The sequence below is a fragment of the Schistosoma mansoni genome, chromosome 2 (genome assembly GCF_000237925.1).
Source record: "Schistosoma mansoni strain Puerto Rico chromosome 2, complete genome".
Lineage (NCBI taxonomy): Eukaryota > Metazoa > Platyhelminthes > Trematoda > Strigeidida > Schistosomatidae > Schistosoma > Schistosoma mansoni.
Genome location: NC_031496.1, coordinates 13,918,322 through 13,943,172, shown reverse-complemented (window position 1 = coordinate 13,943,172; position 24,851 = coordinate 13,918,322). Strand labels below are relative to the sequence as shown.

The following is a 24,851-nucleotide window of genomic DNA, read 5'->3' as shown; positions in this document are numbered from 1 at the left end:
AAATCTAAAACTTTTCGATGTAAGTGCTTTTCGGCCTGGTGTATTCAAAAATACAGATGCCAGCTTCAACGTGGCATTTGCAATTGGTGGACTGATAATGTCAAAGAAACCAGGTAGTTTCATAGAAATGCACAGTCACTTCTAGTGTGTTGTTCGTCATGAAGAAACACGAGTTTTTATTCCAATCGGAAATGAAAAGTGAATGAGCCATAAGAGCATAACCTAGTATAAAACTGTTAGATTCTACTCAAACGTTCACAAGAGAAATCAATTTATTTTATCTTGCTACGGCTTTCATTTAAAGTAGCATAGATTGATTATGAACAGCGAACAAATAATACAAGTGTGGAAATTTTAGATACGTTTAACGAAACTATACATTTGTTTTCTACTTTGTGTTATTACTATCTTTCTTGGTGTTTCCATATAAGCTGCTGTTATCAGCACCGAAATTTCTCATCCGACTCTCTGTAAAAACTAGTTCCTAAGGTCTCTCTATCGTTTCTGTATTACTTGGTTAATTCTCAATCTGCACTAATGCCGACTAAGTAAAGAAATCCCTAAAGACCATTATATTGAATGAAGGTTTCCAGACCATGAAACCAAGTTAAATTAAAAAAGCGAAGAGATTTGAGTCAGGTTCCTCTGCAATGTAGTCAAGAGACGTGACCTGTGAAGTCAAGGGACTCCAGTGTAAGACAGGAACTTTACGACAAATGTGGATGAAGATCATGCGACACCACAAATCGCCTGTTGAAAATTTAAACGGCGGGATTTCGACTCGATTGTCTGAAGATACCAAGTTAGCCACGACACCTGGAGTCGTATTCGTGTGTGCTCTGGCGAAGAGTTACAGGATGGCTCTTCAGCTAATTCCAGTTTGGGATCAAAGTCACATTTAATCAATAAATTTATTTTCAAATAGACATTTATTGACATCAAAAGGTCCAAAGTAACTTCTTGCGTGACGTAGATAGAAACAATGCTTAGGAAACCTGAGTAAAAACGACTATTTTTAAAATTTAAAAATGGTACTTCAAATAGCAGTAACTGGAATCATTAGGCTTAAACTAAATACACTTCTGTCGGCAAAAATTGACATGCGTCCATCGTCTCGGTGAAAAGCTTGACCTAAAACCAATCTTGAGAATGTAATTATAGCTTTGCCTTTCGAAACAAATGACAATAGGTCACAATACTCAACTATTTGGGTTCGAGCATCAATAATAACTACATTAACTTGTCCAGAAACGAAGTTGAAAGAAAAACAAAAGCCAATGGTGAAGTGCGATGCATATCATGTATTCCATACAAAACTCGACATTTCAATGAATCGAAGAGAACCGTGATAGTGAATAATTGGCAATGCAACTAAAAATGAATAAAACAAACTGGAAATCTTTACCTACCATAATTTCGAAAATAGAATTAGTTTTGGATTTCGAAAGCGAACAAGCAGAAGCATAACAAACAAGCAAAAACGGTTGAAAAGTTTAAGACAACTGGTAATTAGTGAAGTAAAGGAATGAAAATGGATAGTGAGGTGGACAGAGAAAAGAACAGGAAAGGAATAAGACAACAGAAGTAATAAATATGAGTGAAACATCCAAACAGTAACAGATGTGACGTTAAGGTATCTCAAATAAATAGCAATAATATTACGGGATCAATAGCAATGTATTTAGAAAAAAACCTCCAACCGAACAATGAGAATGAAATCTTAAACATGTATGATTTTGTGACATATGCAAACGAACACGTATGAAGTCTGTGATACTGACTTTGAAAACGCTTTAAAAGTAGCGTTGATGTCTGTCATAAATAAGAGAATCTTGTTCATGTCATAAAAAAGAGTTACATAGCTTTGCAGAAGTCGAAAGACCTCAGAAAAATGACAGATACAATATCACAGGCTATTTGAGAAAGCAAAGATGAATTTAGTTTTGAGATAATGTGTTCTGAAGGCAGATTTTAAATAAATTCGAAAACTTTTTAGTTTATACACGCAATAAAATAAAACTAAGTCGAATGTGTTTATATTATGGTTTGTTTGTGTATCGAGGCACTGAAAAATCGTAATATGGACGAATATGAGAGATTAGTAAGTTTTCGGGATTATTACAAGTAAAAAGGTGCTACGGGTGACAAAGGATGATAACTATGAAACTCAAGTCAAGAATAAATCACAAAAATCATTCTGAATGAAGTAAGCAGGTACATAATAATGGTAGTAATAATAAATAATATCAAACAACAACATTAACTAAAGTCAGTCGGGGAGAAAGACTACAAGGAAGACAAGCGAACGTTTGATACGACCGGTCCGACAAAAAATTTGACTGAAATAACTGACAACAAATGAAAAAAATGACATTTATAGGTAGCATTTGGTTCACAATGAAATGGGTGCATTTATTCCATTTGTATAGTGATTACGTGGTGTGATGTAAATATGAATGTGAATGTCGTAAATACGAAAAGTCGAGTTTCCTATTATCTTATTTAACTAGGAAAAATAAAGAATGAGCAAACATAGTAAAAAAAACAATGACGATGATGATGATGATGATGAACGTTACGTCAAAAATGAGGACAGATCATAGCATAACACGTGGTTCCATGTATAAAGAAAGAGATATAACAACTCTGTGACTTAAAATTCTTATTCTCCTTTGTAGAAGGCACACGAACAACAATACGTTGAAATAATATAGCAATATTAATAATTGGAAAGACAAGAAAAACGGAAAAATCTGAACCAAAATAAAAACACGAAATAAAAAAGCACTACTCACAATTTTTTTAATTGCAAAGCCGAATAGTTATAATGTAGATGAGGATGTGCGTTGAGAGAAAAAGCAAATTAAATTTTACATTAAGATAAGTGAGTGATGATCCAATGACAACAAAGACAATGAAGTCGAGGTATTTCTTTTGTGAGTATAGTATAAACCAAGTAGTAATAAATTCAAGGTTAAGTACCACAGAAACATTTACACACACAAATTTAGATGCCTATTAATGTTATAAATTCCATAAACTATTCGTACGACTAGTGTCATTATTTATGGAAGCTGAACTACAACAAATCCCATTCTTTTTATTATGCTCCTCACCTACACTCCCATCCGAAACTCGGCGGGGTATCAAACCATTAGCAGAACTATCATTGGTCACACCATTCCGTCTAACTGGCATTGAAATATTGGATATAGGAGAGACAGCTCGAATTCCTAGAACAGGAGACTGAGTGGAACTTTTTGGATTTAATCTTTCACATGAAGTGATAGAAGAATACAGACCTGTGGTTATATCTAAATTATGACTTTCTACCGATCCACAAACCGTCGGATCAGATGAGGCGCAAAGTGAATCCTGTACGTTCAACTCTTTAATTACTGGAATGACTTCAATGTTATTGTTAATACTGTTGCACGTTGTAATAGTTAAATGATTTGCGCGTGCGTGTGAATTCATACTAACAGGTTGGCACGAAGAGAATGAAGATCGCCTATGCATGCAGATCTGACTGGGTTGAGAAGGGACACAATTCTGTATGGATGCTGCCGCAAGATTTCGAAAGTTGTGCAGCGAAAGATCGTTAGAATGAAAACTATTTGATAACACTGGAGATTGCTGACCACCCGAGTCAAGGTTCGTAAATGATTTGCCTAATCCACTTAACGTATTGGAATTTACAGTAAGATGATTGTTTGAAGACGAATTAATCATCGGTGAAGAGTTAATGCATCCAGTTAAACTGGACATCGAAATAAAACCATATAGGCTCAATACATCCATGGCATTAGCAATCTCGTCTGTGGCTACATCAGAATACCCAGCACTTTTTAAAACGCTACGTATCCCCTCAAGACCCATACCAGAACTAGGTGAAGAGATAGGTCTTGGTGGTCCGTAAGTCGGTGAAATCCTAGCACTATAATGTGTCGCGACAGATCCTAAAAGGCTATGAGGGGAGTGAGTAATAGTTTGGTGATTACTTGAATGTGTACTAGCCACACCACGACCCATCAATGCTCGACCACCATTTGGAACTAATGCAGATGATGACTTAGTGTTTGGAGAACAGGCAGCAACTGCACTCATAGCAGCCATGGCAGCAGCAACAGCTGAAGAGGAAGTTCCGCCGAAAATGGATCCAGAAGCTGGGTTCGAGGTAGTTGGACTTACAGGTGAAAGAGAATTAATATGAGGAGGCAAAAAGCTGGAATTTGAGCCTGGTGCTGCTCTGAAATGCATATCTGAACCAAAACCCATTCCGCATGCAGGTAATCCTGGATGCGAGCCAACTGCTAAAGCATAAGGTGAGCCGGTGGGATAAGCACTTGCTACTGGTCCGATTATTTCGGAGTAAGATATATTTGGACAGCTAGACGATTGGGGATCCTCAGCAATCTTGCTTAAAATCAATGCAATAGCATCGCGTGTTTGCGAGAGTTCACCTGAGAATAGATTCGGATAAAAATATATCAAGATCAACAGTGGTAAACCATATTTGAACAGAAGATTTTAACGAAATTTATTTTAAAATGATCTTGGAATTTATTCCAGATTTTGAAACTGAACACATATAGAATTTGCAACGCAAAACTAAAAACACTACAATACTGATTTATACTGCACCACCGTTGACAAGACAGGGAGGAAATCAATATACGGGATGAAGTATCAAAATTAGCCAGAAGTGATTGTGTCGACAAGAAAGGATCTAGTGTATAAAAATGATACGCGATTAGTTTTGAGCCATATTATACGTCTGACATGAAATATACTGGAGAATGATATCTCGCACACTGTTGTAGGTAATCGTAAGGAAATGTTCAGCTTAGTATATGGGGCGAAATGCTTAAACGAGCTGTAAAACTTCGGTTAATAATGAGGTCTAAACGATAATAATATCGAACATCGTTGGAGTTTTGTCAACTTAATAATCTACTAAGTAATGTGAATTAAAGTGATACTAAAGCACGAAATCTTTGATATTTTAAACAAATAGAATGACCGAATTTACAAACAACCATTAATTGGTAAATTAATGATAGTTTCATGTCTATAAATTTGTTTAAATGAAATCCAAGATACCAACAGTTGAGATGCACGTCATCAGTTATCAAGTAGAAACCAAAAAACGGCGTCTGATTAGTAAGGAGGCGCTACGAGCTATGATTAGATGCTTTAATAACTCGAATTCCAGATAGTAAGTCAAATATTTGAACCTTGATAAGTTTTTTACCGAATCGATAGTGAACCACACTCAATTTCGTAAGTTTTATAGCCTCACGTAGGAACTTTATGACTCCTTAATTATAAAAATTATTACCCAAGCGTATTTGTGATTAAGATGTGGCGATCTTACCTCTCCAGTAAAGGTGCATTCATCCGTTTTCCTAGATCCCACTGCTCCTAAGCCGAGGTGGAATATGGTACGACGAAAAGCAATAGATGTTAAAAACCAAAATACAGAAAAATGACTCCAGTTTTGTAAGAGTTATTTTGCTGTTTATTCTAGGGTTTAATAGTCATAATGCTCAAATGAATAATTAAGACATTCCGAGTCCGATCTATCACTTTTGATAGTTTTTTTAGAAATATTGACCCTGAACTAAGAACAGCTAAGGTTAAAAGACTATCATATTTGTTTAGCCACAGACTTTCTAACCGCATTGCGACGTGAAGGATAGGTGAAGAACCTGGAAACCGGAAGGTAGCTGGAGACCATTCAGAATGTTCTCTACTGTCTTACTCATAGCTCAAACCTCTTAAGCTGAGTGGATCATTGTCTCAGCTTTTTCTGAAATAGTTTCATGAACACTTGAATTTTTAATGCCTGTTTCACCGATAAGTCTGAAAAGTTGTTTATAATTACCTATTCCCGCAGAACATTCCATCTTTTGGCTTTCTTTGCCCACCATTATTCACGATTATTCCGTAGATCTTTTTTCAGTCTAACTTAAAGTTGGCTTTGCTTCGCAATGTGTTCGGAGTTTAAAGGGAAATTTTTTTGGATAGCTCATTAAACCACCCAAGTTATTGAGTTTTTGTGAACTTTTCGGTTTAAGTTACAAACTGATGTCACCGCTACTTTTACCATGCCAACCTAAATCAGGGTGAAAAGCACCTACACGACTGATTAAGAGGTTCTCTAGTTGTTTATGAAATATAGTCTTGGTTTCTTTATTGTCCAGCTGAACTCTACAATTCATTCTAGTGAGATCTTTTATGGGTGAAATAAAACGCAGGTTAAATCGTGTGTGCGATAGAGCACCATTAGAGTTAGAAAGGTAGCTTATTGGTTAAAGAGTTCGACTTTTAGCAAGTCGTAGGTTCAAACCCCATTCTTCTACTTTGTTTTGTACAACCGAGTGGTATCACTGGCCCTCACGATTGGAGTATGGTTCAAAGTCACGTACACGTAGTAGCTAAACCTGGTGAGTTAGTAACAATGATAATAATAATGGTCTAAAAAGTAATCAAGAACGAACAGTAGTTTTCTACCGAGCCACTCCAGCAATGGCTGGTGACGATATGGTCTATTTGCATCAATCGTTGAGCTAATTTTAAGGGTCATCATGTCAGATGATATATTTAGTTATGTTTAAAGATGGTGGTTGCTAAAAACACAGTCGGTTGCCGTTGTCTATTCGCTGAGCTAGGACAATGTGAGGCCCACTCAAATATCTTTTACTTTGGTTTAGACTATGTCCTTGGGGATTAGAGTCTCACGATACTATTGGGTTTGAGAGTACGGTCCTTTGGGGGGGCAGAAAATCTTCGTAAAACCCATTTTCTTTCATTAGAATTGCACTGGAGTGGGAGTGTCAGCAGAGACCTGTCTGTTTAGCCTTCCGAGTTCTTAATGTCGGACAATGCACGAGCGACTATCCAGTAATTTTGGTCACGAGTCTGCTGATCTTTGAACTTGGTCCAACGCCTATGATATCGTGGCTAAGAAAGCCAGCAATCGAGCCCCAAGACATATGAAGGACAAATCGCTCAGACCCTCTAAACTGACAAGGTAAGGTCAAGTGAATGACCACATTCAGATCCTGTACCCAAGCTTTGTGGACAAAGCATATATCCATGGAACGCGATTATAGAGTTATAGCTAATGATGTAAGGTTAGAACAACGGAAATTCCAACATGTGATTTAGAGCGCGAATTCAGGAGACCAGAAATAACACTTCGTGAAATCAAATCGTTAGCATTGGTGGTGCATGAGAATAAATATGAAGTCATAGGAGGAGTCGATAGTGAGGGTAGAAGGAATATCTAATGATCATGAACAAAACGATCCTAAGTGCTGTTAGTGATGTGTGAGTAATCACCGCTTCCCATTTTTTTCCACAGAAGGATACCATTCTCCGTAAGGCAAGTGAAAGAGAAACTGAAGCAGTAGCAATCTTGGTTACCTGGGAGAAGTTACCTGGTCGCAGAAGTTAAGGGACAACTGTCTGTAGCCGGTCACAAACGATTTTTGTGAGTAGTTCCTGCTATGTTGGCTTTGCAGTTCTAAGGCTTTACTACTTATGATGGGAATCTGTGAGTCAGGGTGAGGTGTGAAATGTTTAGAATAAACTTTTCCTCCCTCCCAGTTATGGTTATTTATTTATTTATTTATTTAAACACATATATATTGGTACAAAAGGGCACCAGATACATATGCGCCACACAAAATAATGAAAGTAGGAAGAGAAGGGATGAAAAGATAAGGCGGACTGAAATGTACAACCAGAAGACTCTTTCAGTTAAGAAAGTTAGAACCACTCTTTATGAAGAAAGTAAAAGAAAGTTACAGCAGGATCGCCACTGGCTTCTATTCTGAGCCATATCTGATAACGTCTCTAGCCACTGTGTTGCACCATCTCTCGGACCCCAGCCAGGGAGTCGTGAAGGACCAACAGAAGCTAGCCCTTTGCAGCTCTCTTTCATGCCACGACACCATGTCATACACTGACCTCCTCTCCGCTTTTTCCAACCAGTCCCAGAGTCAGCAAATAATGCACGACGTGGAAGTCTCTGGGACGACATTCGTAAAACATGTCCGAGCCACCGAAGTCGGTGTTTCAAGATGGTGACACCAATTAAATTATCGTCTCTGCGCCCGAACACACGATGCCGAACCTCTGCATTACTAACATGGTGTTGCCACTGGATGTCAGCAATCCTTCGGAGACAACGATGATCGAACGCAGAGAGTCGTCTAACATCCTCAACTCGGAGAGGCCAGGTTTCACAAGCATAGAGCAAAACTGCTCTCACCGACGCGTTGTAGATCCGACCTTTTACAGCCAGACTAACATCACGAAGGCGCCAAAGATGGCCCAGATTGGCATAAGCCGCTCTGGCTTTCATTATACGTGCATCAATCTCATCACTCACGCCACCACCAGCACTTATATAGCTACCTAGATACACGAACTTCTCAACTACTTCAATCTGCTCACCATCCAGGGTGAGTACAGGATGAGAATCCTGCCAGTCTTGTAGGAGTACTTTGCACTCGGAGGGTGCAAAGCACATGCCGTACCTGCGGACACTGATTGCCAACCGATTAAGTGCGGATTGCATGCCTTGGGCATTATCGCACAGTAAGACAATATCATCCGCATACTCGAGGTCGAGGAGTCGTTCTCCAGGCAGCAGATCCACACCGCCATTACTTACATCCATCAGAGCTGTTTCCAGGATGTCGTCGATGGCAAAGTTGAAGAGGAATTGTGAGATCGGATAACCCTGCCTAACCCCACTGCTCGAATGGAACAAGGGAGAAAGGTGGTTGTATGCCCTCACTCTGCCTGAGGTGTTCGTATACAGGGCCTTTAAGATGTTAATGAACTTCTCAGGCACACCCTTCTTCAATAGACAATCCCAGAGAACAGTCCTGTCCAACGAATCGAAGGCAGCCCTGATATCAAGAAACACTACGATTGTTGGCCTGCGATAAGTATGACGGTGTTCTAACATTTGGCGGAGGGTGAAGATGTGATCGATGCATCCTCGACTAGAACGAAAACCAGCCTGCTCCTCTCGAGTCAATCGTTCTCGGGTTTTAAACAACCTACGAAGAATGACAGAAGCCAATAGTTTAGACGCAATCGGAAGTAGACTTATCCCCCGATAGTTGTTACAGGAACAACGTGAACCCTTTTTAAAGATAGGGACGACTATTGACTCATTCCATGATTTTGGAACACTTTCTAGCTCCCAAACCTTTGCAAACAACACAGTCAGTTCCTTAGCCAGAAAGTCACTCCCAGTTATGGTAAGGTAGTATAGCTGCAGATCCTGGTCGTATGAGGAAGACACAGTTGGCAGTAATTAACTTTTAGTCTTGCTGTTCTCCAATCAACACGCCTATTGCTGTAGGACCCAAGGGAACAAGTGTTCCAGCCAAAATAGTTCGATCGAGCCAAACTAATGGGCAACTTTGACCATCATATCAAGGTATCAGTTACAGTATAGTTGTTTAAGAGGGTATTGTGCTTGGGAACTATCACCTAAAACACAAAGGTTTATTTAGGGCTAGTAAACCAGTTTATATTACTCGCAACTGCTATAGTTTTGACTGGAACGGAAGATAAAGCTCTGACAAGGACGTGACAAATAGTCATAAAGTCACTGATTCCCGATACCAGCTGAAAATTTGTAAGCCTATCGGTTACTCCATGTGGTGCGATAAATTGAAAGCAATGAGTAGTAATACAATTGCGTCCATGTATTATTATCTACATAATGATACGCTAAGACTAGTTTTTTATGCTTTAGATGTATTTCATTTTGGGTGTACAGTTTATTACTGTCATGTATGTTGCTGAAATTAATTGCAAATAATACCATACAAAAATACAGCTTGAATAGGTAATGAATAATTTTGACTTACTATCTACTATATAACAATAATTAATAAATTTACCTGCGACAGTAACGCATCTTTCAGCCAAGTTAAGCTCCTTAGACTTCTGAGATACTTGAATAAATACCCCAGTTGTATCCTTCAACTCTTTGATAAAGCTACCACCTTTCCCTATTATCATTCCAGCTGTGCTGTTAGGGACCAAAATCTTGACCTAAAATAAGACCAAACGTAATCAGGCAATTCAATGCCGTATGCAGTGAGAGCGAGCTTTATTATGATAGTCCAATGATAGGAATAAAAATAAATAACAGAACAAAGGTGAACAGTGTTTGTTACGACCCCTATGTTCGTGAGCACTAATGCCAGTCAAAAGTCATTTTATAAAATCTAGTGAGTGATATGGGTGGGTCTAATATATTTGTGGTGACATACGGGAAGATTATGGGTCACCTGAGATCTAATCAGCTACAATGAAGTAGTCAATCAACGTCCATTTCAAAACACTATCTACCAACACGTACAACATTAACTGCAGTTGTAAGCTGACGAATAATATGGGATGACCAGACTAAAAAATGGCATTGGCACGTAGAGAGATGGCTTAGTGGTTAAGGCGTCAGGTTTTCAACGAAGTCCCATTTCCGAACCCCTTTGAGCCTATTTCGGTTTGAGCAGCCATATAGTATTACTAGCGCTCATATCCAAGTATCTGGTGAATAAATGAATTGTTATTTATTATCACATCACCGTGTGAAATTTAATTTTAGAATATAGTGTAATTCGATAACGAAGTACAAGTTAGTGTTTTCGGTTATCGCTTAAATATTCTAAGTGAAAGTATCTGTTATCCAAATGAAAGTAGATACAGTGGAACATGAGGTTGCTACCAAACAAAGTTTCCTGACTAATGAGATGTGGCCGCATTCCCAATAAACGGAAATATTGTTTTAAGCAGTTACGGAACTCCACATCTTTTAACTGGCATGTAAGAAATTAGAGGGAAATCAGTAGTTAGCGCCCTAACAGGATGTGGCCTGGATTTTTGTTTAAAAGGTTACTCTTCATTTGAATACACCTAGCAACTCGCAGTAGCTAACCAAACAGTAATAGCCAGAGAGTAAAGTGTTAATTCCCAATCTCATGAGAATGTGGTCTTACATTAAGACATGGATATGACTTCGGCGAATTAAGTAAGGCAAAAAGATGAAGGATTGAATGAGAAAACAGAGAATCCACATCAATGTTAGAAATCATATATAACTAACAAGTTAGGTGTATCAATAGACAATTCAGAACTTCTTATGTTGTCAAATGAACGCAAAACAACTCAGTTTCAAAATTAGGAAACAGATTTACTGTATGTTTATGCATACTTGAAGCTGTAAGTTTAACATGCATAAAGAAATTAAAAGATCAGTTTATAAACAGTGAATAAAACCTTATAATTACTTGTTTATGTCTCTCAGTAAGTACTCGTCCTTCACAACCTGTCTTCGGTACAGATTCTGGTTTTTCGTATATTTTCTCAGAAATATACTGAAAGACACGTAATATACTCTCAATAGTCCCCACAATTAAACAAACTCGCTCAGTTGTTCCTAAAAGCAATTCGGGTTATCAATAAAACAGAGAACCATATATGTACCAGGATAAAAGGCATTAGCCTTAGACATTTTTACTTTCGCCGAAGTCTGGTTTTGAATTTCTGTTATTGCTTCACCTCCTTTTCCGATGATGGCACCAGCAGCAATCGAAGGTACCAGTATTTTGAAATGAACATTACCTGAAAATCGAATGAGTGACATGCTTCAGGTTTATTTTGATAAAAAATGTGAATTTAAAGAATATACAGAACCACCCGTTTGTTGCTTTCGCGATAGAAAACAAGTTTAATGAAGACTCAGAAACACTTCAAACGGCTGTAAGCAAATACACTATAGTTTCGGGTGCAAACCGAATATCAGTATAAATGAAGCGTATTTCATGAAATAGAAAGTGGAGAGCAATATGACAAGATGGAGAGATAGGAGGCGAGGTGGCCTGTGTTAGTCCTGGAGATGGTAGTCTCTTAGTTGAACCAACGTGTTGAGATAACAAATTCCATTCGTTTATGATTCGACGGGAAAGTCCTACCTGCTTCGGTCTGGGCGCACGGGCAGTATCATAGCTCTTACACAATTAAATGAAATGACTTTTGTGTGGCGCATATATATCTGGTGCCCCCTTGTACCAATATTTATGTGTTTAAATAAATAAACGACGGGAAAGCCGATAGTCAACTGACAAGTAATTTGTTCTGGACTTGTGAGCCATAAAAGTCAGCACTACATATTTTTCAGAACCTGTCGAACCATGAAATACGAAAAAAAATCTAGTGTAATATGCTACACGAAGAACAAAGGAATAATAGGATTTCACATATCATACATCAACTAAGGTTGTAAATTTCTCATACGGATGCAAATGAATAGCATTACCACACCTTTAGCAGGCTTTAGGGTTATGGTATCAGATATTTTAGGTGGGGCTTCCCCTTTAAGCTGAAGAGAGTCGTTAATAACTTCATCCACAATAGATTGGCCTGTCCCGTCTTCTTTGGTCATTCTAGTGTCATTTTACTTGAAAACCGCACCTCAACTGTCAAGTCAGCAGAAAAATTCAATTGTCCACGAATCAACTAGTTGTTTATTGAACACTCTGTCTTCTTCAGTATCTTTTAACGAGCCAGTATAAATTAAATAACCATCTTGAGCTTCGGCACGAAGTCTTTTTTGATGTCCAGCGATACGTCTCATTAATGTAACTTACCGAACAGATAAGCTCTTCCTGAGGCAAGTATAGTTCTTCAGATATCTACTTTCTCTGGCGGGGATGTTTAGATATATATGTATAAATGTATTACGTGGTAGCCCCTGAAAGAGTGTAACAAATGCCAGAAGATCTGACTAATCTCGAGCACGTCGTACTTTCACGATCTCCTATTACCTGCGTCTAAGAGCTGAATACGTCCAAGTCGAAAGCTTTGAATACAGCTTTCTAAGATACACAGTTCACTCTTAGTTCGGGTATATGAAATTTGATTAACTTAAGGAATACTACCTCTCAGGTTTCTGATACCATTCAGGTACAAAATACTGATAAATTTAGTAATCAGAGGTAACCCTATCGTAACAGTCTGATCGGTTTACAGTGATTGGGAGATTAAATTTTAAGCGTACCTTAAGAATAACTTTTGAGTGATCAACGAATATATTCATTTTGTGCTAAGTACTACGTAGGTTGTCGTGCCATCCTTTGTGAGTGAATAAACAAGCTCAAATACTAATTTTTATGGTGTATAACGAGGATTTAATTTCTACAAACGATCGAAAAGTATTCAGTTCAGAGTACCGCGTCGTAAGAAGTGAGGTTATATTGCTCACAAACTTAGTTGTCAAACGATTTCATCCCTTTGCAAAACAACTTTCTATACTAAGTGCAGAACCGTACTAAATAGTTAAAATCCCCTTCTTTTTTCTATCTGTTATTCGAGCTAACCGGATTGTATTAACAGGTTTCATCTGATAATATAAGCGTTAATACTACTTAAAAACATATCCCTGACATAATTACCTTAGAATAATTGTTTGTCACAACAGGAACAACCTTTGATGCTGAATGACCCAAGTCTTCTAGAGTCACAAGGCCTAATCAGAATTCATAACTGATCGTTGTCAACTGCCAACTTATGTAGTACGTAATTATTCTAAATTCTGCTTTCAAGCACCTATAAAGATGGCTTAGTCAGACAACCTAAGTATAACGACTGGATTAATAATGCTCGGCTGCTGAACATGAACACTAACTAGCATCATGTAAGGTGCCTTCGAAGAAATGACTTATAAAAGGATACTTTACATGGAAATAAAAGATCAGTGAGCTTCCACAGTTTCCTGGTAACTACACTCAACATATGCTCACTAAGAAAGACTATCGACCAAACATATCGTCGTTTTCCTAGACCTGTAAATTGATGTAACCGTGTTCTTGTTGAAATCTTCATTTACTTACTCGTTTACTTATCCTCGGAGCATAGGCCGCCCACCAGTATTTTTCATCGAACTCTGTCCGGAGCGATCCTTTCCATTTGTTACTGAACATTTTCGCATCTGCTTTCGATTTCCAGCTCAGTGTGTTCTTTGGTCTTACTCTTTTCCGTTTCTCTTCAAGATCCCATGTTAACACTTGACATGTGATGCAGTTTGGTGAGTTTCGCAACGCATTTTCCATCCACATCCACCGTCTTTTCCTAATTTCCTCCCATATGAAAGCTAGTTTGTTCTCCCTTACAGTAAGCTGTTGCTGATGGTGCCAAGCCAAAAGACAGTGATTATCTTCCGTAGACAAGTGTTTTTAAATATATAGAATTATGGCCTACTTCGTTATTAGTGCTGTTCTAATAATAGACCTAATCCTAAAATAGTAGACTTCTCATGGTGTGACTACCCAATCTGTAAGATCCTATGTGAAAATCACGTCATTGTCTACATTGACTTGTAGTGCCGTGCTTCGTTAATAGCTCACCCTGATAACCGTTATGGTGAAAGTCTTAACGGTGTATAATATCAGAAGGCAAAGGGAAGCGGCAACTACATTTTTATTGATGAATGATGCAGACCAGAAAGCTGTGAGCATATGAGCATATGTTAGCGAGCGAAACATAAACGACATGCATTGGAGATGGCTGGTAAGCCAACTCTACAGGGCGAAGCTAAATAATGCGTATTGGAGATGGCGGGGAAGCCAACTCATTTTAAGCAAGCGTTAATCAACATTTATAGTCAGACAAAAATGAATGACAGACATATGATGAACAAGATACGAAGTGTGCATACACATACGCTCATATAAAAAAAATAGTCAAGGTTAATAAGCGAGTAATTAACGAGCTCAAAATATGACTAAATGTATAGGTGAATTGGCTTGGCCAGTGGCTAGAATAAAGTATATGGGCTTAACATATAAACTGATACTACAGACTCGTCCTATTGTAATCATCCCCAATATATGATGGAGAACACACTTAGACTGGAGATAGAACAATATATTTAATATGAATAAAAGAGATGAGTTGCACAAGAATAGCCACGCTTCCAAGGATGAGCCATGCCATCCGCCGAATTGAATTTCGAACGAATATTCCCACCTTTTTTATTGTTGACCTTCTCTTCTTGTTAATTGTTGAATATGTATTTTCCCAGTTATCTCATGTTCAACTTTGGGGATTGTGTGGTTATAACCAATACCACTACTAATACTTGTACTTTTTTGATAATGATTGGGGTAGTTCTACAAGTTTCATCTTCATACAGTAGAAATGTCCTAAAGTTCACATTGGCGATCCTGACTCTCGTATCGGTTGACAGTTGTTTGGACTTCCATATGTTTTTCAACTGTAGGAATACTGTCCTTGTTTTACCAATCCTTGTTTTTTCGTCTGCATCGGATCCTCCTTGTTCATCGATGATGTTGCCCAGGTACGCAGAAGTTTCCACTTCTCCATCAAGGTTGGAATCATTGAATTACGCAGAACTTCAGGCATGCAGTGTAAATTCAGGATATGTCTTGATAACTACGAAATCTCTGCCAGCATGTCATCGATGGAATGTTTTATTGGGAAAATCTTCCTGTAACTACAGAAATCACGGTTTTTGATCTAAACGCAGAACTAACGAATCAATGTTTATTCGGCTAAGCCAAACTGGGATATTCTGTATAGCGTATGAAGTGTTTTTGGGCTGCTCATACAAAATTGTATCAAAACACAAACTCTGCCGAATTTAGTCTGTTCTAATTTCAGAAAGAAAACAAATTATATCAAAAGTACAAAATACCTTAAACGGTACAGTCTATGCTATATAGTCAAAGGTTTCTCTACCACAAAATAATGTGTTGAGAATCAGTAAGAGTATTCCTAAAAAGATGGAATCAAATATCTATCTGCACGGATTCGAGCAGCCGTCTCCAACAGACACTCAGTGGTAGACAATCAGTAACTGAGCCTCGCCGTGACCTTGAACTTAGTCAAACACGACTCCATTGTTAATGTCTCGGTAACAAGAAACAGTAACTTTATGTAATGAAGGCAAACCTTCAACTAAAATCAAATAATAAGAGTCCAGGCGAGGGATACTGAATGACACAAAATATGGTTCAGAAGAGACCTGAGTAAAGGTTAAAAGACAAGACGGTGAAGAGATCTTCAGTGTATCCTTTCCGTTACGCCGGCCACCAAAATCTCTCTAGCTACTCCAGGACACTTCTGAATACACTCGATAATGACTCTCCTAGCTAACGTGCATATGTCAATGGAAAGCCCAGGACTTACAGTAGTACGCCTGTACGCCCATAAAGTTGACCTGCAGCCAGCTGTTATTTGGTTTCCTCCAGAAGACAAAGCAAATTATTCTCCTTTAAAGTAAAAGCACAGCTGCCTATTGGCTTAGTACAGCTGGTTTATATGGCTATCCTACTACGTTTTATCGTGCGTCTTTTCTTTCCGGTCACAGCTGACTGTAAAGGACTGACTACTTTCAGCGAATAGAATAATGTGCTGTTCATAGTTGTAAGTACTTAAAAGAAAGCAATACACTGTCCTCACAGACGAACATATATATTCCTAAACTCACGCCATAATTTTTGATATCTTACCTGACAATAATTTTGAATGAATTTCTGATCTTTGGGAACATCTTCCATTAACTTGTATTCTATCACAGTAATTATTATTCTTGGTGGTAAAACACTGATCAGATAGTTTTCCCAGACATTTCCCTTGAAGTCGAAATAAACTTCACTTCCAGGCACAACGATCATTTAACTATTCCTCAGTAAGATATAGAATTGCAACTAACCTTCAATTTGATGTATCACTTCTGTAACACCTTTCACTTTTACACCATTCCACCAACCCTGTTTAAGCGCCGGATATTCGCTTTTCGTCCTCTCAATTTCGTAAACAACGCCGCTCCGACGAGAAGGCAGTGAGTAGGACTTCCCTGGCAGTGACTATATACGCGTGGCCATGTGAGAGGGAGGGTGGCCCCTCCTCACTCTCGGCCGTACCAGGGCATTTGGGGGCCGGTAAGAGTAGAGGATATTCATAGGCTACTAGTACTCAACCATAGGTGTCTTCGAAGCATTGCTCGAATATCCTGGGACCACCGAGTAATTAGTGCAGTTGTTAGGAAACGGGTACTAGGTAAGGATGGCAAATCGATTGATGAAGTGGTGAAACTTTATCGGTTGAGATGTCTGAGATACGTGTTACGTATGCTCAATCACCGACTGAACTGATGTGCAATGTTTTATGGTGTAGGAGTAGGTTGGAAGAAAACTAGGGGCGGCCAGACCAAAACGTGGCACAAATCCATGAAGTCATTGACATGTGGACTGAGCCATGTTGGCAGGTGTAGACTACCTGGTTGGGATCCGCGAGATGATAACAACCGATGGTTAGAGACCTTGAATGACATGGCTCAAAATCGTTTGCAGTGGCGAAGGTGCATCCACTCTTTGTGTTCTCCCAAATTCTAATCTTCTGAATTCTTCATATCCCTGTCTCTTTTCTATTTCCAAGCTTATTTCACTGGATTATACTCCTTGAATAATATCTTCAAACCCTAATCTTCCTGATTACTGCTTACACTCTTACTACTTCTACCACTATGAGATTTGAATCGACAACTGCATCTCTGTGCTAATGTGGTATGGCAACTCGAAGTGGTGTACGTTCGTACGAAGTTCTACATTGTGACTGACTGACCTGCACTTTTTTTATTAGTAAAAGGTAAAAGATTTATCCGCAAATGAGGAGACACCAGAGTTAGTTTCCTGTGAATGACCTGTCTTTTATACATGAACTATACAAGCAATTGGCTAGCTTGCCGTATCGGGCCCCTAAGAACCAGTTTCAAACCTAGTCTATTTTGTTATGAGCGGTTGATATCACTGAACCTCATACGGTGCAGTCTTGAGCCGCGTACGTCAACCCGTACTTCGAGAGGTACATAATTGAGTAAACTACAAAGCCACAACTATGGAGTGACTTAAAATATAACATTGATAAAAACTTTGCACCTATGAATTTTAATGACATTTATGGATTCTATAATACAGCTCGCGAGTGTACAGGCCCACCGGCTGTGTATCATGACGAAGATAAACCATAATATGGTAAACACAAACTTACTGGCTAAACTACCGAGTGTCTTTTGTTTACGAACATCAGCCAATCTTTTTCTAAAAAATTTGTATTCATTAGTCTCTGGAAGGGTCAGGAACCTAGGAGAACACGAGTTAGGATCACGAAAATTAACGTACCAATACTGTATGCTATCCTCAAACTTCTTTATTTCTGCTTCGCAGAGACTGTGGGACATACCAGAAACACGTAGGACCAACGATTCGATTGCCACCAAAACCTTGGAATCATCGGGAATAACTGGAAATATGGCACTTAGAATTCCATTCATAGAATCGAGAGATAAAAATTTCACAAAAAGCAACTACCTGTTTCACTCTCCGTTTTGCATTGTTTGCTAAAACAAACAGTTTACTAGTGTAGTATAAGATACCTTTCAAATTCATCCGTATTTTCTACCTTTACTACCTAAACAGAAGAATGGACAGAAAATATGAAGCTACATTTGGAATAACAGGCTTCTCAATAGATACTCTTTCTTGTTCAGCTGGAGGAATAAGACATAACTATTTGATAACTACCTTGCATCTGCTTGAACAATTCCATAAAACTCCCATCGTTCTTGAATGGGATTTTCGACATCTTCATGTAACGCCCAATTAGTAATTAGGTCGTAAATCTAATCGACTCATCAAAACAAACAGACGAAGTAGAAGGAGCTCTCACTCACCTAGCTTCTATGTTCAGCTTCAATTGATGACTGTTGAATCACAGTAAAAACATGTGTCAAGAAATCTTACAACAGGAACAGATCTATTATGCAACCAACGTTTATACTACTGGATACAGAACCAAAAGGTTGCAGTTGAATGTCACGAACAAATGTTGCTACTGCATGTGGTTCATACAAGAGTGGTGGATTTCTGAGAGTAAGGGAGCCGCAGGGGCGCCTGTAGACTGAACAGGAACAAGGACGTTCTAAATTGAGCGAGCCGTATCACTTGTCAGTCAACGCATCACTAGATAAAATACCAAAGAATAGAGAGCGAACGACAAGGGATTAGAATTCTGTGGTGTTTGTAAGAACCAATTATCCCTTGGTATTAGATGTGTGACTGATTTTAAATTCTAAATACAATGCGCTCGTTTCCGCTCACATAGTTCTGTCTGAATCAGATGCGTTATCTCACAGATTCCTACTTCGTATGGTTTAGGAAGAAACTCTGCAAAACATGTAATCATATGTCTTCATGCTTCGCAGAATATAACCTCGATCAAACGTTATGCAATTAAAGGTACTAAGAAAACTAAAAACATAAGAGACGATAATTCGATAGATATTCTAGAAATTGTTCAAACGGTTGTCTATGAAATGCAACATTTACCAATAACTGCTAAAAATCATTGGCTTTATATAGATTATTCGCTTGTCCTAAACTCGGATACTGAATACAGCCAGAAAGCGCCTACCTAAAACGAGATGATGAGTCGTTGGAAAAGGTTCAAAGAAACAGCAAATAAGCTGATTTTCAAAACTACGACCACAGGCCTCACGAAACAAGGCAGATGGAAACAAACCAAATTACCATGGACCGGTCTCGTTGCTTCCATTTCTGTCGACGTTCACCACAACCATAGTCAATGACAAGTTTACGGAACACATGGGGCCAAACAAGTTATTTAAATAGACAATATACACTTCCGTGTCGACAAAAGACTTCACAGGACGAATATATAATTTTCAACTTCACCTTCAGACCGTTTTCATTTTCCCCCACCTCCCATTCAATCCCTGGTGATGTCTCTTAATATCTGATGACTCTCCGAGGTTTCATGTCGTCAGAGTAAATGAGGATTAGTTAACTCAGATATTTCTGTAGGTCAGTGATAAATATAAGGAAAATAAAGGGAGGAAATGTGGTTCATTGGGAGAATCTGGGGTTTCGAGATGTTTCCAATATTGATGGACTCATTCTACCAGATCAACTGATCCGATCCAGTATAGTTGACTCACCCTGATGTTGGTGCCTAGTCTATGTGACTTTACGTCGAAGCCACACCACCGTTTATCCTGAATTACCATGCCGTGATATTTAGGGTGCGCTGCTTCTAGTAAGAAATTCAATCTTACCGACAGAATAATATGCCTAATATGTAGACGTAAGTGATACATAGAAATGCCACTCTTGTTTTTCTGAGCCTCGCTGTCTCGATTATGTTCCTGAGCTGGTCTTTATTGATCTTCGCTAATTCCCATCCCCATTCACTGCACAATATTGAACCTTCTGGCATGAAGCTGTCCTACCTACCTACCTATAGAGGTCGTGCAGTAATGGAAGAATATGAGCAAATTTTCACCCGTGCAAGTCATGGTGGATACTGTTTTGCCCTATAATCTGTTTCTCTTAATTCACTACTTAATTGAAGTTGTTTGTGTTTCAGTTGATCTAAATATGCTTGCTCATATCACATCATTATTGTTAATGACATTTTATATGGGGTAGAGTAAGTTTATAGTGTTTTATAGTATAAATGTTATGGTTTGATTGTCTCTTAGGTTTCCGGGTTTGTACGATCATTATGGGTTAATTCATCTGTCGAAGCATTCAGAAGAAAGATCAATTGAGAAATCATAACTGCCAGGACTCACACAGGCCACCCAGTTTTCTGTCGTTTCCAGGTTGAAACCGATCAAAATCAGCTGCCACAATGAGTCGTTATGAAAAAACGGTGGAGTTCAACTGGGTCCCTTGTGAGATAGTGACTCGATTTCGTGGATCAGTTGAAGCTAGACACTAACACCGTTGGATACCGGCTCAATGGACTAAAGGTTGGGCGTTCGCGCGCGAGACCGATAGGTCCTGGGTTCGAATCTCGCAAGGTATGTCCGTGGATGCGCACTACTGAGGAGTTCCATGCTGGGGCGAAACAGCCGTCCATTGCTTCTGGGCTTTCCATGGTGATCTAGCTTCAATGGACTCATGATCTCAACTATTAAAATTATAGACTTTACTTAAAGAACTAGGAAAAGGTTCCTTGATCTACTTCAGACAGCAGTGAATTCTGAGGTCTGTCTATTCTTATGTGGTCAAATTAGTCTATTTTCCGATTTACTTTACCATACTTCAATTGTACAGTTGTTTCTTCTATGGTTTGGGTCAAGACTAGGAACATGCAAGTGTTACAAATGATGATCAGGGTTGTGCATAGTGTTGTTGCTCACTGGAGGGTCATCTCTGAATCTTCTATGTGTTGGTCGTCTGGAAAGTTAGTAATTGAGTCCAGACGCGTTTTGGTACGCCATACAGTACATATTCAACAACGACTGGTCACCTTAGGATTTCACACGCTACAGTACATCAATCATTAGCCCACATTTGATCTTACTTCCCACCATTCAACTCCACCTGTGGACCCCCTCGGGTTATTCTCAGTCTCAATCCCGGATAATGAAGGGAGGATTGATCATAGGATTGTAAACCCCCCTCCCCGTAGAAAACAACTAGCTAAAGAACGCTTAACCGAAAATCATTTGGGCCATTTAAATTTTGCTCTCAGTGTTCAAGGACATTCATTTAGGAGAGTTATGCACCTAATTGTGAAGGCTGAAATTCCTTAGGAGTCACTGGACCACTGCCCCCCATCTAACAGCAAATGTAACAACTAATATAGGCATATAGAATGTTCTCAAAATGCGGGAAACTAGGTGGACCAACCAAGTAGCTACGAGAGTAAATAGATACATCCTGAAGGTGCTCGGAATAGTGAGACTATAATTTATGCACGAACCAATCAGATTTGACACCGCAGGTCTTGGGTTTTGGCGCAGTATTTATTCACTTATTTGGTTAAGTACCATTTCGACATTATGGTCGATGTCAGTGCGTGACGAAAAAATCACATCTCATTCCTTACCCTAATGTTCAACTTTGTTATAACTTGTGGCCTAATGGATGCCTTGTCAATGTATGACGTGTTAAGACCGTCAGTCAGAGAGCAACGAATTATCGATTGGAACAATGACACGAAAACCGTACGAGCAGTCTAGACTACGTATCGGTCTTGCTTCTGCCTAGCCCAGCCAGTTAAGTCCAGAACAGCCTTTGCGGTATGAATCATTGTATTTCAAACATACTGAGATTATATACCAAACAAACTGACCACATCGTACCAATAAAATAGGAAAATAACATTTGTACAAGATTGAGCCAAATGTGGCTGTGAATATGTGGTGCAGCAATTAATAAAATAGGGATAACTCGAGAATTCTAAATCGTATAATAATAGTCTATAGGTCAAAATAAAGCTTATAATAAGGGGAACATGAATATGAATAGTTTAGTTATTTAGCGATTATACGACAAAAAATACATGCGAACTATTGGTCCATAAATGGATCCCAAACTTACCATTCACTATTGTTATCGGGGCATTACAAAATTTAGATCATAATGTTAGATCCATTTTGGAAGTGAAAATCCCTCCATGCATACATTTGTGATTTCTTCCTTACGTTTTCTTTATTTGTTTATATTGTTAACTTTTTTGATGCTAATTAAGTCTGCAACATTTAATTTTCTTGGTTTTACTATCGTTTTTATTGAGTCTCTATGTTCCTTACTGAACTGTATTTAGTTTGTTTTAATTGTTATTATTCTGGCGGCTGCCATATTGACTGCTCGCTCTTTGATTGTGCGGTTTGATTTTGACTGGGATCGTGCATTTTTGGTTGTAATTTGGAGCACTTTCCCAGAAATTGAAACACTTTGTGTTATAAAACAGCCTCTCAAACGGAATCTTACTTGATCTATCCAGAAAGGATAGAATAACGCTTACCTTTTGGTGTTTTCGATTGAATATTTTGGTATCAATTGTTGGTTGAATAACCGGGTGGTAATATTTGTTTAGAACCGTTGTTACCCAAAACACTTTGTTCTGATTTAGATTGGGTCACAAGTGTGTAAACCTATTCACCCGTTATTCGGCCACATCCAGACCTATTGGAATCTAGGTTTGGATCTTACACCTAATCCTAATCTCTCACTCTAATCTATTAACCTCATTTAACCTCAGTAAGTGGGTGGACATTCCAAGGTCATTTTAGCGCTGCTCAAATGTTGTCCACAAATTATGGCTTCACTCTCGGAGTAAATCAAACCCATTGAATATAAACTGGACAGAAAATATTAGCTTTCGTGGAGGTAAGTAAATCACTGAGATTCAGGAACGGCGGAACAGGGGGGTAGAGCACTTAGAAGAGGTATTGAATAGATCAGCCTCACTTCACCTGGGGGACATCGAAGCAGCACACATATATCATCCCAAGGCTGTTACCTCACCGACAATCGAAGAAATTTGCATGTCCATCAGACAAATCAAGAATGGGAAAACGGCAGGACCAGACAACATAGCAGTTGAAGCACTGAAGTCAGACATAGGGGTAACTTCAAAGATTCTCTACATCCTACTCAGAAAGGTTTAGGGGAAGAACAAGTGCCGACAGACTGGAAAGAAGGATACCTCATCAAGATTCCAAGGGAATATCTCGGCAAGTTTGTGAACTACACAGGCATCACACTGCAACCAACAACGAGAAAAGTTTCAATATAGTGTTGTTGAACGGAATGAAGGGTTCAGTGGACGCCCAACTCCGAGATAACAGTCTGGATTCCGCAAGGGCAGATCATGTACCGACCAAATCACGAAACTACAGATTGTTGTTGGAAAATCAGTGGAATGGAGTTTGTTGTGGCTGGTCCTATATGGAGCCTACATAGCTTATTCTAGCTTATGGACAAACCAACTTACCCATTCCTCTCAAGCCACATTTTGACCTCGTCAATTATTCGCCTATCAGCCTTGACTGTTTTTATGTGAACGTATGTTTGTGCACTTCTTACCCTATTCATCGCATATCTATAACTTATTTTTTTCGGCTATAAATATTGATTAACACTTGGTTAAATCGAGTTGGCTCACACGCCTTCTCCATTGCACGTCACTTCACTTCGCTCTCTTCTCTTCGCTTCGCCCCTCTGATTGTCTGCTCAAATCATTGAATGTACAAAATATACGCATTCAAAAATCCATTCTCGTACTTGGCTTATTAAATTCCGTTATTCACTAACTCGGATTAAGTTGACAATTATATACGAGGATAGTCAGGATGAATATTTCGACAGCAATCATTCGACAACCATCATTTGTCCGATCTAATTCGAGCCAGATCCCGGACCATCAAAAGTTCATCACTATACACCAACTCCCCTGACATTGGGAAAGCATTTGACAGAGTGAATAGAAGACCCTTACAGATTTTTCTTTGACACTATGATGTATCTGAAAAGATCATCGATATCATACGGATTTCATACGACAGATTACACTTCAGAGTCGTGCACTGGGACAGTTCACAGGTGCTTTCCAAGTGCAGACAGGTACTAGACGGGGCTTATCACCTTCGCCTTTTATCTCCCTTCCGGTGGTTGATTGGATTATGAAGACGTTCAAATATCAGATGGAGCACATAATACAATGAATATCTTGGGTGAAGCTAAACGACTTCGACTACATACGTGATCAGGTTCTTCTATCTGTATCACTTGTTAAACGGACCTTATTAGTTGGCCGTTTAATCCACATCCTCCTTTTGGTATTCAAATAGATCCTATCTATTATCTATTCTTCTGCTTCATTGGCCAGTGCTTGTGATTGAATTTTGCAGTAGTGTTATAACATTCTTACGCGCCGTTCTAAGCCACGTAGGACTCTTGACCTGGATTATTATTCAA

At 38.8% G+C, this 24,851-nt stretch overlaps 1 protein-coding gene across 1 annotated transcript; it reads right to left on the bottom strand.

Moving 5' to 3' along the window:
• Positions 1-1,281: 1,281 nt before the first annotated feature.
• Positions 1,282-12,501, bottom strand: Smp_049010 (rna-binding protein related). Its single transcript, XM_018795773.1, has 5 exons — positions 12,361-12,501; positions 11,524-11,661; positions 11,328-11,476; positions 9,936-10,089; positions 1,282-4,463 (listed from the first exon to the last, which is right to left on the bottom strand). Exons 1-5 carry the CDS (start codon positions 12,479-12,481, stop codon positions 3,025-3,027), a joined length of 2,001 nt encoding a protein of 666 aa, XP_018650052.1. The 5' UTR covers positions 12,482-12,501; the 3' UTR covers positions 1,282-3,024.
• Positions 12,502-24,851: the final 12,350 nt, after the last annotated feature.